This window comes from Eptatretus burgeri, chromosome 2 (genome assembly GCF_056783735.1).
Source record: "Eptatretus burgeri isolate ZD-2024b chromosome 2, Ebu_testis_v1, whole genome shotgun sequence".
NCBI lineage: Eukaryota > Metazoa > Chordata > Myxini > Myxiniformes > Myxinidae > Eptatretus > Eptatretus burgeri.
In genome coordinates, this window is record NC_140962.1 from 43417137 (window position 1) to 43432914 (window position 15778).

Here is a 15778-nt window from a genome sequence, read left to right on the forward strand (position 1 = left end):
GCGACTAAACCGTCTCCCCCACCAGGTTTTCTGGTGAGGAGGGTGTTTGGATATGGACACCCAGCAGGATTAAAAACAAAACCTGTCAAAGGGCGGAAGAGCTCCTTGTGAGCCAACGGCCATCCATATCTAGTGCCCAACTGTGTCTGCGGACGTCCTCCTGCAGTTGGGTTACTTCTTATTAGGAGGTTGGTGGCAGGATTTGCACTCCGGCCACCGTAAAACCCTTCATTCCGCAAAACGCAAAAACGCAAAAAAATCTGAAAACCCACTCCGTGGGAGTACCTCCTGTGCAGCTTACCTTCGCAGGGCAGCTCACCGGATGACGGGATTGGGGCAAAGCCTTCGGGACCCCAAATCTTTGATGAAAGGAGGGAAACCACGGGGTAACATCCCTGGGTCAGATTGCGGGAGAGTGTGTCGAAGTGGTGCTGAGGTGTCGTCCACCAGACGGCGGTCTCCTTGGGTTAACCTGAGGCGGTCCCTTCGGGTGGGTGCCTGGAATGTCCTATCCCGAAGAGAGGATGATCACCTGTCTCTGTTATCATCTGAGCTCAAGCGTTTGGACATCGGGATTGCAGCTCTCTCTGAGGTTCGGAGACCGGATTGCGGCGAGATAATGGTGGGTGGTTACACCTACTATTGGTCTGGTCGCTCTGATGGTTACCATTCCCAAGGAGTTGCTGTAGCTGTGTCCAATAAGCTGACCCCAATGATAATTGAGGTAACACCGGTCAACGAGCGTATTATGAGATTAAGGATTCGTCACTCCTTAGGTGTCATTTCCCTGGTCTCTGTTTATGCTCCGACTGAGGCGAGTGATCTCACAGAGAAGGATGCATTCTACGCCACACTCGAGTCTGTGGTTGATCAGTGCCCCAGACGAGATACACTTCTCGTCTTGGGGGATTTCAATGCATCGACTGGAACTGATAGGGATGGTTATGAGGTGTGTGTTGGTTCCTATGGGTCAGGAACTATGAACCAGAATAGCACTAAGTTCCTTGACTTTGCAAGAAGTCATGGACTTAGGGTGGCTGGTTCATGGTTTCAGCGCCCACAAGCTCATCGCTGGACTTGGTATTCCAACGCTGGCGGTGTGGCAAAGGAGATTGACCATGTCCTCATTGACGGTCGTTGGAGGATGATCCAGAACTGCAGGGTCTACCGGAGTGCTCAGTTCCTCAATACTGACCACAGGCTTGTTGTAGCAACTCTAAAGCTGCACCTTAAATCCTGGAGAATGGTACCATCCCAGCCAAGGCTGGATGTTGGCAAGCTCAGGGATGAGAGAGTAGCTGAGGAGTTTGCAAACAGGCTGAGTGGACACTTGGGGGGTCTGGGTGCTTTGGGGGGTCCTGAAGAGTTGTGGAGTGCCTTCAAGACCACCGTCCTTAATGTTGCCAGTGGATGTCTTGGAGCTCACCGCAGGGCAAAGAAGAATATTGTCTCTCAAGGGACATTGGATACCATTGACCAGAGTCGCAGGGCCAGGCTGAATGGCAGAGCTGAGCTGTTCAGGGAGCTGAGGCGTAAAACTGTACGTGCACTGAGGGTGGACAAGGAGGCCGATGTGCGAGGAATCTGTGAGGGGGTAGAGCATCACCTGTGGACAGGTGATTCTCCTCCCGCTTACAGGGGAATTCGCGAATTACGTTCATCCAAGCCCATCCCTCGGAGCATTGCAGTTCGAGCAGAGAGTGGTAGGCTCTTGACAGAGGAGTCTGAAGTGAAGGCCCGCTGGGCTGGTTACTTTGAGCGGTTGTACCAGGCTGATCCCCCAGCTGTCGAGTTGGACGTCAAGGGTGTTACAATCCCTGTTGCTGACCCTCGAATCAACTGTGGTCCACCTTCGCTTGTGGAAACACGGGCTGCGGTGAACCAATTGAAACAGGGCAAAGCTCCAGGGATCTGTGGCATTGATGCCGAACTTCTCAAGGCTGGTGGAAATGCTGCACTCGTGTCGTTGCATGCAGTTTTGTGCTCTGCCTGGAACACAGGCATCATCCCAACTGACTGGAAGAGGGGCCTTGTTGTCCCTCTCTGGAAAGGGAAGGGTGATCGCCAAGACTGCAACAACTACCGAGGGGTGACGCTGCTCTCAGTGCCGGGCAAGGTCTTTGCTCGGATAATTTTTGATAGGGTTCGCCACCATCTGCTTGAGCATCAGCATCCAGAGCAGTCAGGCTTTACACCAAAGAGGTCAACGATTGACCGTATCCTTGCCCTTCGTGTCCTCACCGAACGCAGACGAGAGTTTCGGCAGGGGCTGATTGCAGCCTATGTTGATCTCTGTAAAGCGTTCGATTCAGTGAATCGGGATGTCCTCTGGAGGATTCTTGGTTTTCGTGGGGTGCCACCAAAACTGATCAATCTGATGTCTGAACTCTACTCTGGTACTGAGAGTGCTGTGAAGTGTGGTGGAACCATCTCTGACTTATTTCCAGTTGTTACTGGAGTTCGTCAAGGATGTGTACTGGCCCCCACACTTTTCAGCACTTGTATGGACTGGATTTTAGGGAGGATGTCGGAGAGATCAAGTTGCGGTGCATCGTTTGGGAATGTCAAGATCTCGGACCTTGATTTTACAGATGATGCAGTCATCTTTGCAGAGACTTTAGACATCCTTTTGGAGGCCCTCGAGGTTCTGAATGAGGAGTCGGAGCCGCTGGGATTACGGGTTTCTTGGGTCAAAACTAAGATCCAGGCTTTCGGTGACATCTTGGATGCTGCTGTCCTGTCTGTGTCTGTTTGTGGTGAGGATGTTGAGGTCGTGGAGAGATTCACTTACCTTGGCAGTGATATTCATGTCTCTGCTGGCTGCGAGTCAGAGGTCAATAGACGTCTGGGTCGGGCCTGGGGAGTCATGGAGTCACTGGATAATGGGGTGTGGCGCTGCCGGTACCTGTGAGGGAGGACGAAAGTCCGAGTCTTCAGGTCCTTGGAACTTCCAGTCTTGCTCTATGGATGCGAGATTTGGACTCTGACCAAGGATCTGAGACGGAGACTTAATTCCTTTGGTACCAGGTCTCTTCGGAGAGTCCTTGACTATCGCTGGTCGGATTTTGTGTCCAACAAGCGGTTGCTGAGAGAGACTCGGATGAGATTTGTTACCTGGATAGTCCATGAGCGTCAGTTGCGGCTGTATGGACATGTGGCTCGTTTTCCTGACGCTGATCCTGCTCACCAGATTCTCTCAGCGAGGGAGTCTCATGAGTGGAAGAGGCCAGTGGGCCGACCACGTGCCTCATGGTTGCAGCAGGTTGACCATCATCTCAAGGAGATGGGGATGGGCCTGGCATCTGCCTGGGGGATGGCCAGACGGAGGCCCCTGGAGTACCGGCGGAAAGTGGACGCAGCGACGCGCTGTTCTGGCACATGCTCCCATACCTGACCTACCTGACCTTGCCCTGATGACGAGCTCAACGACATGGCCAAAAGTATGTGGACACCTGCTCGTCCAACATGTCGTTCCAAAATAATGGGTGTTATTATAGAGTTTGTCCTCCCTTTACTGCCAAAACAGCCTCCGTTCTTCTGGGAAGACTTTCCACTAAATGTTGGAACATTGCTGCGGGGATTTTCTTCCATTCAGCCACAAGAGCATAAATGAAGTCGAGCACTGATGTTGGGCGATTAAGTCTGGCTCACAGTCGGCATTCCAATTCATCGCAAAGGTGTTCGATGGGGTTGAGGTTAGGGCTCTGTGCAGGCCAGTCAAGTTCTTCCACATTGATCTCGCCAAACCATTTCTGTATGGACCTCGCTTTGTGCACGGGGGCATTGTCAGGCTGAAACAGGAAAGAGCCTTCTCCAAACTATTGCCACAAAGTTGGAAGCACATAATCATCTAAAATGTCATTGTATGCTGCCGCGTTAAGATTTCCCTTCAATGGAACGAAGGGACCCAGCTCGAACCATGAAAAACAGCCCCAGACCATTATTCCTCCTCCACCAAGCTTTAGAGTTGGCACTATGCATTCGGGCAGGTTGTGTTCTCCTGGCATCCGCCTAACCTCGATTCATCCGTCGGACTGCCAGATGGTGAAGGTGATTAATCACTCCAGAGAAAGCGTTTCCACTGCTACAGAGTCCAATGGCAGTGAGCTTAACACCACTCCAGCCGACGCCTGGCATTGCGCATGGTGATCTTTGGCTTGTGTGGCTGTTCAACCATGGAAAGTCATTTCATGAAGCTCTCGACAAACAGTTTGTGTTGACGTTGCTTTCAGAGTCAGTTTGGAACTAGATAGTGAGTGTTGCAACTGACAGACGGTTTTTCTGTGAAACGTGCTTCAACACTTGGTGGTCCTGTTCTGTGAGCTTGTGTGGCCTACCACTTAATGGCTGAGCATTTTTTGCTCCAAGATGTTTCCACTTCACAATAACAGCATTTACAGTTTACCGGGACATCTCCAGTAGGACAGAAATTTGATGAACTGACTTTTTGGAAAGGTGACATCCTATGACGGTGCCACGATGAAAGTCACCGAGCTCCTCAGTGCAGCCCATTCTGCTGCCAATGTTTGTCTGTGGAGATTGCATGGCCGTGTTTGATTTTATACACCTGTCAGCAATGGGTGTGGCTGAAGTAACCGAATATACTAATGAGTGTCCGCATACTTTTGGCCAGGTAGTGTATGTCTCCTGAAGGCACCGTGTCCACAGAGTAGGTGAGTGGTTTGAACACAAAACTCTGTGGCAGTCTGACATGAACTTCAGTAACAGCTGAGGTGTTGCTGTCGATATTGACAGTTGTTGACCAATCAGCAAGATAATACTTAAACCAATGAAGCGCAATGGATATCTCCTCTGAGCGATAGATTATATTATTTGTCTTCACGAGAGTTATCATTGTGGAACAAACCATTTTTCTCAATACTCTGCCAATAAAGGTCAGGTGTGAAACGGCCCTGAAGTTAACTCCAAAAACAATCTACGCCTTGTCCATCTCCACGTTTCTTCACTTTGTGCAATCAATGGGCAGACCATTCCTGAACTTTGAAGGAAAAATTTGGGAATAGGGAATCGAAGGGGGTATTGTAGTGACCAAGACAAGGATGGGACTGTTCGCTCGCTTGTGCATCAAAGTACGTTTCCCGTTTTTTCCCACGGGAAAGAGGCAGAAGGGACCTGAAGTCCATCCCTTCATGTAAGGCCCCACCGTACACAAGCCCATCTCAGTGTGCACAGCCACATCTCCGCATTGTGCATTTCCATGTTGTACATCTCAACGTTGTCCTGCCTTGGGGCACACTCCAGCCTTGACAGGGGGAGGAGATTAAAGGATTATATTGAGTGCCACATGTTGGCTACAATAGAGATTGTCAGGAAGCCATGTGTGGAGTTGGCCTTGGATGCCATAGGCACACAGATTGGAGAGCAAGGTAGGATGCCAGACTGTATAAAAAGCTTGAGATATGTCCAGAGAGATGGATGGCCCTGATCTCATGTCTGACATCGCGGGCCTCAATCCATTGTTCGGTGAGTAGAAGCAGCATGACGAAGGTGCCAAAGAGATTTCTTGGTACTGGGGGCGACCGAGTCAGCAACAGCAGCAATATTCTCAGGTGACCTTCCTGATGTTGGTCGGACAGAGAGCCCTCTTCTGTTTGGTGAATTCATATTAAAGACTGTGCCATGTTGTCTAAATTTTTTCACAAACCTTTGAACTTGAAACTTGCTGGGTGCTTCCATTGTTGCAAAATGTGCACAGAACAAGCACCTTGTCTGGAAGAACGAAATTGTCTGCAGATAGTTTTCTCCAGAAAATGACTTTTCTTCAGGTGTTCACGACATGGTGTGTGAACATCACAGGTTCAAGAAACTTGGCAGGTACTCTCTCTCTCTCTCTCTCCTTTAACACAGTTCAGACCTCCTGGAAAATGAAAGATTGAATGAAAACTGTGAAGGTTATTTAACTTTTCTCAGCACCCACTTTTTTTCGGTCCCCGTGTATATTCACAATCCTCAACACACATTCCATTGGAAAGAAACACACATTAAAAATAAGAGGAAGGAAACAACTTTTTTTTTTTTTTTTTTTTTAACTGAGGGAATTAAATGCAAAAGAACAAAATATCCTTTGTTTGTCCAAATCTCCCTCCATCTTGACCTTCAACTCTGTTGTTGGCGTTTCCCCCCTAACCCCCTCCCCTCCTTCTCTTTCTCTCTCCCGCTCCTTTTGCATCCTGTTCCATTCAATGTACTAGCTTTTCTATGCGTCTCAACTGTGTACTGCACATGCAAATTTTTATTTATTTATTTTGTGGATAAAAAGGGAAGTGATGTTTAAGGAGTCAGAATCCCACCAAATTGTGTGTGTAGAGAACCACTGAATCCAAATCCAGCTACATGGAATTCCATTAAGAATTTGGTGAGAACTCAGAAATGTGAAAAAGATTTATTTCTCTACACTAATAAATGTCAACATGCATTTGTGTGTCTCCTCCCTTACTCTAAAACCATTAAACCGAGCAGCCTGAAACTTTGCATGCATACCAAGAAAACTCCAAGCACATACAAGAGTGAAAAATTGGGTGTTTGGGTTAATTAAAACACCCCTTTTGAAGATAATTAACGGCCTTATTTAATTATATCCTTCATCAGGCAATCCTCAGCCACCTCACTCTGGGGTCTGAAGGCATATCCTGGATAACCTCGCTGGGGTCTGAAGCCACCATGTTTTTGGCTTGCTCAACCATGCCTTGACTCAACAGGCCACAACGATTTCTTTACGATAGTTGTTTTTTTCACTTTCCTCACTTATATTATCAAATGCCTGATTGTCATCCCCACAAATCGCTGGATACATTGCAATGCTTGTAAACGTCTGGAGACGTCAGCATTCGTGGCTTTATTTAATTTCCACACATGCCATAACCTCAATAATCTCTCAAACGAAGCCGAATTACAAAATTTAAGCCCCAAAATTGAACTTAGCAGCAGTTACGAATGCTAAAAAGTGTTCATTTGTCTAATTCAGACATAGCTGTGTCCGAATGTCCAAACTATTGCTTGCCAAGCCAGCCATCCTTAACAATTTAATTGGAATTCTTGTTTGAGTGCTTAAGCTGCTTGCTGAGCATCCGACATTCAACGGTTACAGTTCGTGTACTGATCGGGATGGATAGTTGGCAGTTACAAGGTAAAGGTACATACATGGGTATATTTGGATCTGTAATTTGGGGACTCTCTGCGGGTACGTGTGCATGCCTGCATGCTTGGTTAAGGGCACCGTGGTAGCAAAGTTTCATCCCGTGTTTTGGAGGTTTTAACGTTTAACCGCAGCAGCATACGAGCGATCACATCTTCCTTTGTCGTGACTGTTTATAAATCAATTTGTTATTTTATACGACTCGGTGTGCTTTACAAAGGTTATATGATTTCTCTTTGTGAGTTTCAAAGCAAAATACATTTGATAACACCTGATTTCCGAGCCGTTCACTGTATTAACGCGTTTTCTCAATTATAGAGCCAAATTTTTTTACCACCTGTCACACGACATTGGTGTGTGTATGTTCATAAAGCATAACATATTCTCTGCTAACTCCCCTTCCCCCAACCTCTCTCTTTGTACCATCCTCGCTCCACCCCCTCCTAATACAGTGCAGCATCCTCCCACCCCTCTCTCTCTCTCTTTCTGTCTCTGAACGTATCTGGATGGTGGTTATGTCCGGATTGTGGTCGTATCTGCACATATCCATAGTGGTTGTATGTGCACATAACCCTATATGCTGCCTTCCCTTGCCCCACCCTTCCTCGGGCCTCCAGCCCTCAGTATATATGGGAGGGATGTCTCAACCACTTTAGGATTCCCAAAGAGAATCTCGTCCCTCATTGGCAGCTGAGCTGATACTAAGGTAGGCAAGAAAATTATTATTATGCACATGCCCACAGCTTTTTAGTTTTACTCTAAATGACGAGAGCCTTTCATCCCCCCCCCCACATCCCCCAAAAAATAAATGAGCCGACGCTCTCAGTCCCTTGCCTTTTGGGTGATGTGAGGAATGGATCTGTGTACTACGATAACCAAATCCTTAACAGTTTTTGAAACCACATACAAAAATGGCAAAAGTCCATGGACGGATGATTGGTCAGTCCGACGGAGCTCATTTTAATATCCCCAGTCTCTGACCTTGTCGGAGGAAAAGGGATTGAATACTGAAAGGGCACATGTATCCAAGTGATGGCTTGATGGTGATTGCAACTTACTCGATCCACATCATTCCTATTCGGACAGCCAAAAAGCGGCAACTGCACTAGACATTGGCAAAGGGAGAAAAATGCTGATTATCGCTTCGTTACTTGTGCTAGTAAATGGAACTCAACATAAATAGTTTTCCTTATTCATATACAGTACATATTATATCTATAAACGAAAATCGATACACAAAACAAAAATCACGCTGCACGCACCTTATTCCAGCTAGAGTACCACATTCTCCTGTCGGTGACGTGTGAGAGGTACTGCTTCGTGGGTTATAATCATTGTTAAAAGAGGCTGTTGTAGATGTTCCTTGAAGGCAATTCAAACAATGCAAGACAATTGTCTGCATACATATTTTCAGCTGGATCACGTGATTTCCATATTATAATCCAAGCTCGTCTTACATTCTTGGGAAGAAAAAAAAAACAATAATATCCAAAAAAAAACAAAAATGGAAAATTAACCCCTCCAAAGCATACATAATAGATGGATTGCCCCTTATCTTCAAATGTGTTGCAGCATTTATTGACAATTTTAACTAAACAATCATCTTTATTTTCAACTTTTAGCAAGTTCAAATTACTGAGTAATCCTGGTAAGTAGCATCGATGCACCTCTTTGCAGTCAAGGTTCAAGATTATTGTGATTTCCTAGCTTTTGCAATTGAAGATGAAGATGAGTACAATGAAGCAAGTAAAACGACATCGTTCAGGAGAAGAGACTTTAATAGACACATTCACAACATATACATAGGTTAGCAGGAAACTGCAGTGATAACAAACAGGCATGGCATTTGTTGCAGCCACACCTGTTTGAACTAAACTTCCTGAGCGACCTGCTGTATATTTTTATAATCCCTGCAAACTTCATGCAACGTTTTTGTTCTGGATATTGTCCATCAAGCAAATGCTGCAGAAAAAGCAAACAAACATAAAACTGCATGTAAACCAGAAGAGCAATTTTAGTAACCAAAATGGTGAGCAACCAAAATCCCAACAATACTCATCGAGCAACTCGTACGAGCTGTCGTGATGGTGATGAAAACGGGGAATGGGAAAGGAGGCTTTCCACACTCAATTTGGGAGACCTTGCAAGCATACACCACAATTACACTGTGCAATCACCAACAGATGAAGGGAAAGAATAAATAAATAATGTTATTAAAAACTTGTGTTCTTTTTGAAATACTCTTTCAAGGATCTTGGGCAAAACCTGTTTGGAGGGCATCATAAAGAATGACACCGTCGACATTCCCTGAGATAATTATTCTCAGAGTCGGTCATGGCCACCACCACCACCACCACCACCACAGCAGCAGCAGCAGCAGGAACAGTAGCACATGATATTATAAAGTACATTATGTCTGCAACTGTTCCAAACATACTGCTGAGCAAAGGAGCATGCCATACGCATAACAAAATGATAATCCAAAGCTTAAGGTGGGACACGGTTAGAACAAAAGACCAACAAGTAAAGCACATTTCAGTGGTTATAACCATATGTACAATACTTTGTCAAGCAAGTCCTGAAACATCAAAATGAAAAGGAAAGAAAAGAAAACATTTCCGAGCAACATTCAGTTGAGGACGGTTTTGTCACAGTGTCAGAACGTCTTCTGGGTTAAAGTGAGCACACTGATGGAACTAAAGACGAAAAACCTATCAGAGATCGGGTAATCACATCCTGGTGGATATTGAAAGATTTTGTCGTGAACATGTAAAATCAGCTTGTTTTGCACAAGTCCTTTAATTGTTGGGCCATTATGACGTGTATTGCAAAAACGAACAATTGCCTGATTGCTCAGCTTTGGAAATTCCAAAAAGCAGCATTTTTTCCTTGACATTGTCCTCAGAAGTTTGATCATCTGTGTGCACATCTCTCACCCTTCATGAGACGTCCTCATTTTTGGTGCAAATATATTTAAATCACAAGTTACTGAAAAAAAGTGGAATAAACAAGTAAGATATTTTGGTGAAGAGAAACCCCAAAATGGTGGCTCATCACAAACTCCAATCTCACCGACGCTGTAATTGCTGAAAGGTACCGTGGAAAAGCAGTTTCAGAGACGTGTGCTCAGTGGCCACAAAGACAAAGCAGCCACAGTATGCAGGCCTCTGATGACAAGTGCATCCAACTTTGAATCTCTTTACCTTTGCAACTTAACCCCCACACGATGTCGGTCAATCTTCTTCTCGCATCTCCACGGCCAATCTCGATGATGGAATGTCCTTTGGCTTGGGCAACGAATATGTTGTCCCCTCTCAGGACTTAAGCAATCATAAGAAACAGAATATATTAGAATGGAATAAAATATACTCAATACAAAATTAAATTATTAAACCAAATTCAAATCCAATTGCTTCCTCCGAAGCATACACCAACCAGACACGATCATAGCCCTGACAAGGACTCCCGAGTCCAGCCGAGTAGCTGGGGCACAGCAATTGAAAATGTAGAGTTGTTACTTCAGGAATGACATAGAGCAATGTGAAAGTTCAACAGGTGTGTGCATCGTGCTTGTTTAAGCAAGTCTTGAGCATCGTCTGGAACGTGATTAATCGTACCTAGTTTGGCTCTAGACTCATGATGCACCACCGTTCTCATAGTCTTATTTTCATGAAATGCAATGGATTTACTTCAAAGAAATTGCTCTTCGATGAGCATTTGCACAAAATATATGAACAGTAAATATAATTAAATTATGCAGACCCACATAGGCCTTTAGAGTACAGAAAAATGAAGAGCATTCCAGAATGAATGGACCTGGAGGGCCTTCATCAATGGAAAAAAACAAACAAACAAAAAAACAACAACGTATTGTCGTTTGAAAAAGGGGAGAAGTCAATTAAAGGACAATGCAATGCAATGAAACACGACGTTACACACTTTTCCTCACTCATACAGGAATATGATTGGATTTGATGATGGTAATAGGCAATGCAACCGAGAGAGAGAAATATTCTACCTGCACAAAAATCAAGAGAGATCATTAATAAAGGGGAATTGAATGAGTCTCTGATGCGAACATAGCAGTTAACTTTGCAGATTTGTGTCATGCTTGCTTGAGTAGAAGATTACTGTGCAGAAACTTCAGGAACAGCGTTAGGCTTTTTTAGTCGGTTTACAAAGACTTTGATTGCTCCTGTGAAGTCAGCTGTCACCAAGAAATCTCCAGCTTCACCATCCTTCGAGTCTGCAAAGAGGCAACAAATGTTTGTTTGCTGGAATGAAAAATAATTCTATTTGTGACTGTGACCTAATTTTTCCAAACATTGCATTTTATTATCTGCCAAGCAAATACCACCCATCACTTTGCTGACAGAGATACAAAGGGAGGGGGGGAGTGAGAGGGAGGGAGAGAGACAGAGAGAGAGGAAACATGGAAGGGTGGGTGGGTGGGGGGGTGAGAGAACATGGATGGGTGGGTGGGTGGATGAGCGAGGTCGGATGGGTGGGTGAGCGAGGAAGGATGGGTGGGTGGATGAGTGAGGACGGATGGGTGGGTGGATGAGCGAGGACGGATGGGTGGGTGGATGAGCGAGGACGGATGGGTGGGTGGATGAGCGAGGACGGATGGGTGGGTGGATGAGCGAGGACGGATGGGTGGGTGGATGAGCGAGGATGGATGGGTGGGTGCAGCGAGAAGAGAGAAGGAAAAGAGAACGAAGGTCAGCATGAGGGGAGGGAAATGGAGGGGAAGCGAAGGCAGCGTGAAGGGAGGGGAAGCGAAGGCAGCGTGAGGGGAGGGGAAGGGAAGGGAAGGCAGCATGAGGGGAGGGGAAGGGAAGGGAAGGCAGCGTGAGGGGAGGGGAGGGGAAGGGAAGGCAGCGTGAGGGGAGGGGAAGGGAAGGCAGCGTGAGGGGAGGGGAAGGGGAGGGAAGGGAAGGTGGCGAGAGGGGAGGGGAAGGGAAGGTGGCGAGAGGGGAGGGGAAGGGAAGGCAGCATGAGGGGAGGGGAAGGGAAGGGAAGGCAGCGTGAGGGGAGGGGAAGGGAAGGGAAGGCAGCGTGAGGGGAGGGGAAGGGAAGGGAAGGCAGCGTGAGGGAGGGGAAGGGAAGGGAAGGCAGCGTGAGGGGAGGGGAAGGGAAGGGAAGGCAGCGTGAGGGGAGGGGAAGGGAAGGGAAGGCAGCGTGAGGGGAGGGGAAGGAAGGGAAGGCAGCATGAGGGGAGGGGAAGCGAAGGCAGCGTGAGGGGAGGAAGGGAAGGGAAGGCAGCGTGAGGGGAGGGGAAGGGAAGGGAAGGCAGCGTGAGGGGAGGGGAAGGGAAGGGAAGGCAGCGTGAGGGGAGGGGAAGGGAAGGGAAGGCAGCGTGAGGGGAGGGGAAGGGAAGGGAAGGCAGCGTGAGGGGAGGGAAGGGAAGGGAAGGCAGCATGAGGGGAGGGGAAGCTAAAGCAGCGTGAGGGGAGGGGAAGCGAAGGCAGCGTGAGGGGAGGGGAAGCGAAGGCAGCGTGAGGGGAGGGGAAGCGAAGGCAGCGTGAGGTGAGGGGAAGCGAAGGCAGCATGAGGGGAGGGGAAGCGAAGGCAGCGTGAGGGGAGGGGAAGCGAAGGCAGCGTGAGGGGAGGGGAAGCGAAGGCAGCGTGAGGGGAGGGGAAGCGAAGGCAGCGTGAGGGGAGGGGAAGCGAAGGCAGCGTGAGGGGAGGGGAAGCGAAGGCAGCGTGAGGGGAGGGGAAGCGAAGGCAGCGTGAGGGGAGGGGAAGCGAAGGCAGCATGAGGGGAGGGGAAGGGAAGGCAGCATGAGGGGAGGGGGAGGAGAAGGGAAGGCAGCGTGAGAGGAGGGGAAGCGAAGGCAGCGTGAGGGGAGGGGAAGCGAAGGCAGCGTGAGGGGAGGGGAAGCGAAGGCAGCGTGAGGGGAGGGAAGCGAAGGCAGCGTGAGGGGAGGGGAAGCGAAGGCAGCGTGAGGGGAGGGGAAGCGAAGGCAGTGTGAGGGGAGGGAAGCGAAGGCAGCGTGAGGGGAGGGGAAGCGAAGGCAGCGTGAGGGGAGGGGAAGCGAAGGCAGCGTGAGGGGAGGGGAAGCGAAGGCAGCGCGAGGGGAGGGGAAGAGAACGCAGCACGAGGGGAGGGGAAGCGAAGGCAGCGTGTGGGGAGGGGAAACGAAGGCAGCGTGAGGGGAGGGGAAGCGAAGGCAGTGTGAGGGGAGGGGAAGCGAAGGCAGTGTGAGGGGAGGGGAAGCGAAAGCAGTGTGAGGGGAGGGGAAGCGAAGGCAGTGTACTGCTGCGAATGTGCTTTTCATCGTCGATTGCGAAAGTGAACTTGGTATTGCAGACTGGTTTCTTTGAATCCACATTCTCAAGTTACTAATGGGTACTCTCTCTGGTGTTTGGTTCAAATGTTTTAGAATATTGAACTTATTACAGTGATGAGTCAGGTCGATTGAATAAAGTGAGCATGCAACTTTCGGACTGTCTTCTTTAACCTTTCCGAAATAATTCCAAACTGCACTTTTTGCCTTTTGAACGACATGTTGACATTTCATCACTTGGTGTATTGCCTACCTGTCCATCAGCAAAGCAATCAAGCATGCTTTAATGGCCAACTCAAAATGCCTTGCAATTCATTAAAAAGGAACATGCCCTTGGGGCATTTTTGTTTGCAATTGACTTGCTTTTGCTGCTATATTGCAAATGGGACGCCCCAGGGGCATGTTCCTTTTCAATTAATACATGACCAGGCTATGTGTAACCGTAAAATACCCAACAGGGACGAAAAAAAACGTTTATTCATATGAAGTAGGAATGACTCGGAGTTGACGTCGATTTCCGTTCCACTCCATTCCTTTCAATTCCATCATTGGAATTGAGTGCTTTGGAATCAATTCCACCCACCACGATAAAACACTCAAGCAAGCAATCCAACGGAACGGTTAATAAGGAACGTCTGGCTGGGTCATACTGAACACGGGAATATCCAGAGATGACCGGAGTATCAAACAATGTGCAAATTGGACAAATGAACACTTTTTTTTTTTTAGCAGTCTGAACTGCAGTAAAGTTCAATTTAAATTGTGAAATTCGGCTCAGCTAAGAGATTTTAGAGCTTATCGCTTTGAAGCTGTAATGCTTATAAACGTCCAGAGAGTTTTATGGGGATGGAGTGTAGAGGGGAGAAGGGGTTTGAGAAGAGGTAAACGTGAGGTGAGGGGAAGGCAAGGCAGACATGCGGTGGAGTGTTAATTATGATTCACACTGTCTCATCAAAATTATTCTGCATAGAATAACAGTGAAGATGGAAACAAAATAATGTCTGAAATACATTTTCTCGTGGTCATACTCTAAACATCACCCAGACATGTCCGGAGAGAACCACTGCCCGGACATGTCGGGGGTATCAAATAATGTGCGTTTATAAGCATCACAGCTGAAATGTGATAAGCTCTAGAACGTCTTAACCTGAACCAAATTTTGAAATTTAAACTGTGGATTTGACCTCAGCAGCAGATACAACTGTTCGAAAAAGTGTTCATTTGTCTAATTTTAAAACAATGTTTGACACTCCGGACATCTCAGCTCAGGTTAAGAGCATGTGCAGAAACAAAATAAAAGCATGTACACTCGGAGACGCTCAGTGTCAAACAACGTCCAAGTTGGACAAATGAACACTTTTTTTAAAGCAGTCGGACCTGGTGCTCAGGTCAATTCTTCAATTTAAATTTTGAAATTTGGCTCAGGGTAAGCGATTCTCGAGCTTATTGCATGTGCGGAAATGAAATAAATCCACAAACAATGGCGTTTGGATGTTTATAAGCATTGTGATGTACACAGCGATTTGTAGGTATGAAGATGAGGCATTTGATGATGAGAGTGAGGAAAGTGAAAAAAACCCCATTTTTGAGCGCTTTATTATGAAGAAACTGTTGTAGCCCGTTCCAAGATGAGGCACATTTGAATAGGACAATGAGGTGACAAAGGATGAACCTTGATAAAGGACAATTAAATAAGGCCGTTAATGATCTTCAAATGGGGGTGTTTAAATTAATCCAAACACACAATTTTCATTCATGCACCCCTTGGAGTTCCCTTAGTATGCATGCAAAGTTTCAGACTGCCCAGTTTCATGGTTTTGGAGTTATGGAAGACACACGCATACACGAATATAAAACTCTGCTTCGAGTTTAGGATAGGTTCGGTATGGGAGCATGTGCCGAAGCAGCACGTCGTTGAGTCCATTTTCCATAAGTAATCAAGGGGCCTCCGTCTCGTCATCCCCAGGCATATGCCTGGCCCATCCCCATCTCCTTGAGATGCCGATCAACCTGCGGCAATCACAAGGCACATGGTCTTCCCGTTGACCTTCTCCACTCACGAGGCTCCCTTGCTGAGAGAATCTGGTGAGCAGGATCAGCGTCAGGAAATCGAGCCACATGTCCATACAGCTGCAGCTGACACTCACGGACTATAAAGTAACAAATATCATTTGAACCTCTCTCAGCAACTGCTTGTTGGACACAAACTGTGACCAGCGATCGCCAATGATTCTCCAAAGAGACCTAGTACTGAAGAAGTGAAGTTTTTGTCTCTCAGATCCTTTGTCAGAGTCCAAGTCTCACATCCGTACTGTAGAGCAAGACTGGAAGC

The 15778-nt window shown here is 47.2% G+C and overlaps 1 protein-coding gene across 1 annotated transcript in view; it reads right to left on the reverse strand.

The window, feature by feature from the left end:
• Window positions 1-8916: 8916 nt before the first annotated feature.
• LOC147031925 (WD repeat-containing protein 44-like) overlaps window positions 8917-15778 on the reverse strand; it is a 28741-nt gene continuing 21879 nt past the window's right edge. Inside the window, 1 exon segment of the mRNA XM_085869152.1 lies at window positions 8917-11402. Within this exon segment, the coding sequence (XP_085725278.1) occupies window positions 11284-11402 (119 nt within the window). The 3' untranslated portion in view covers window positions 8917-11283.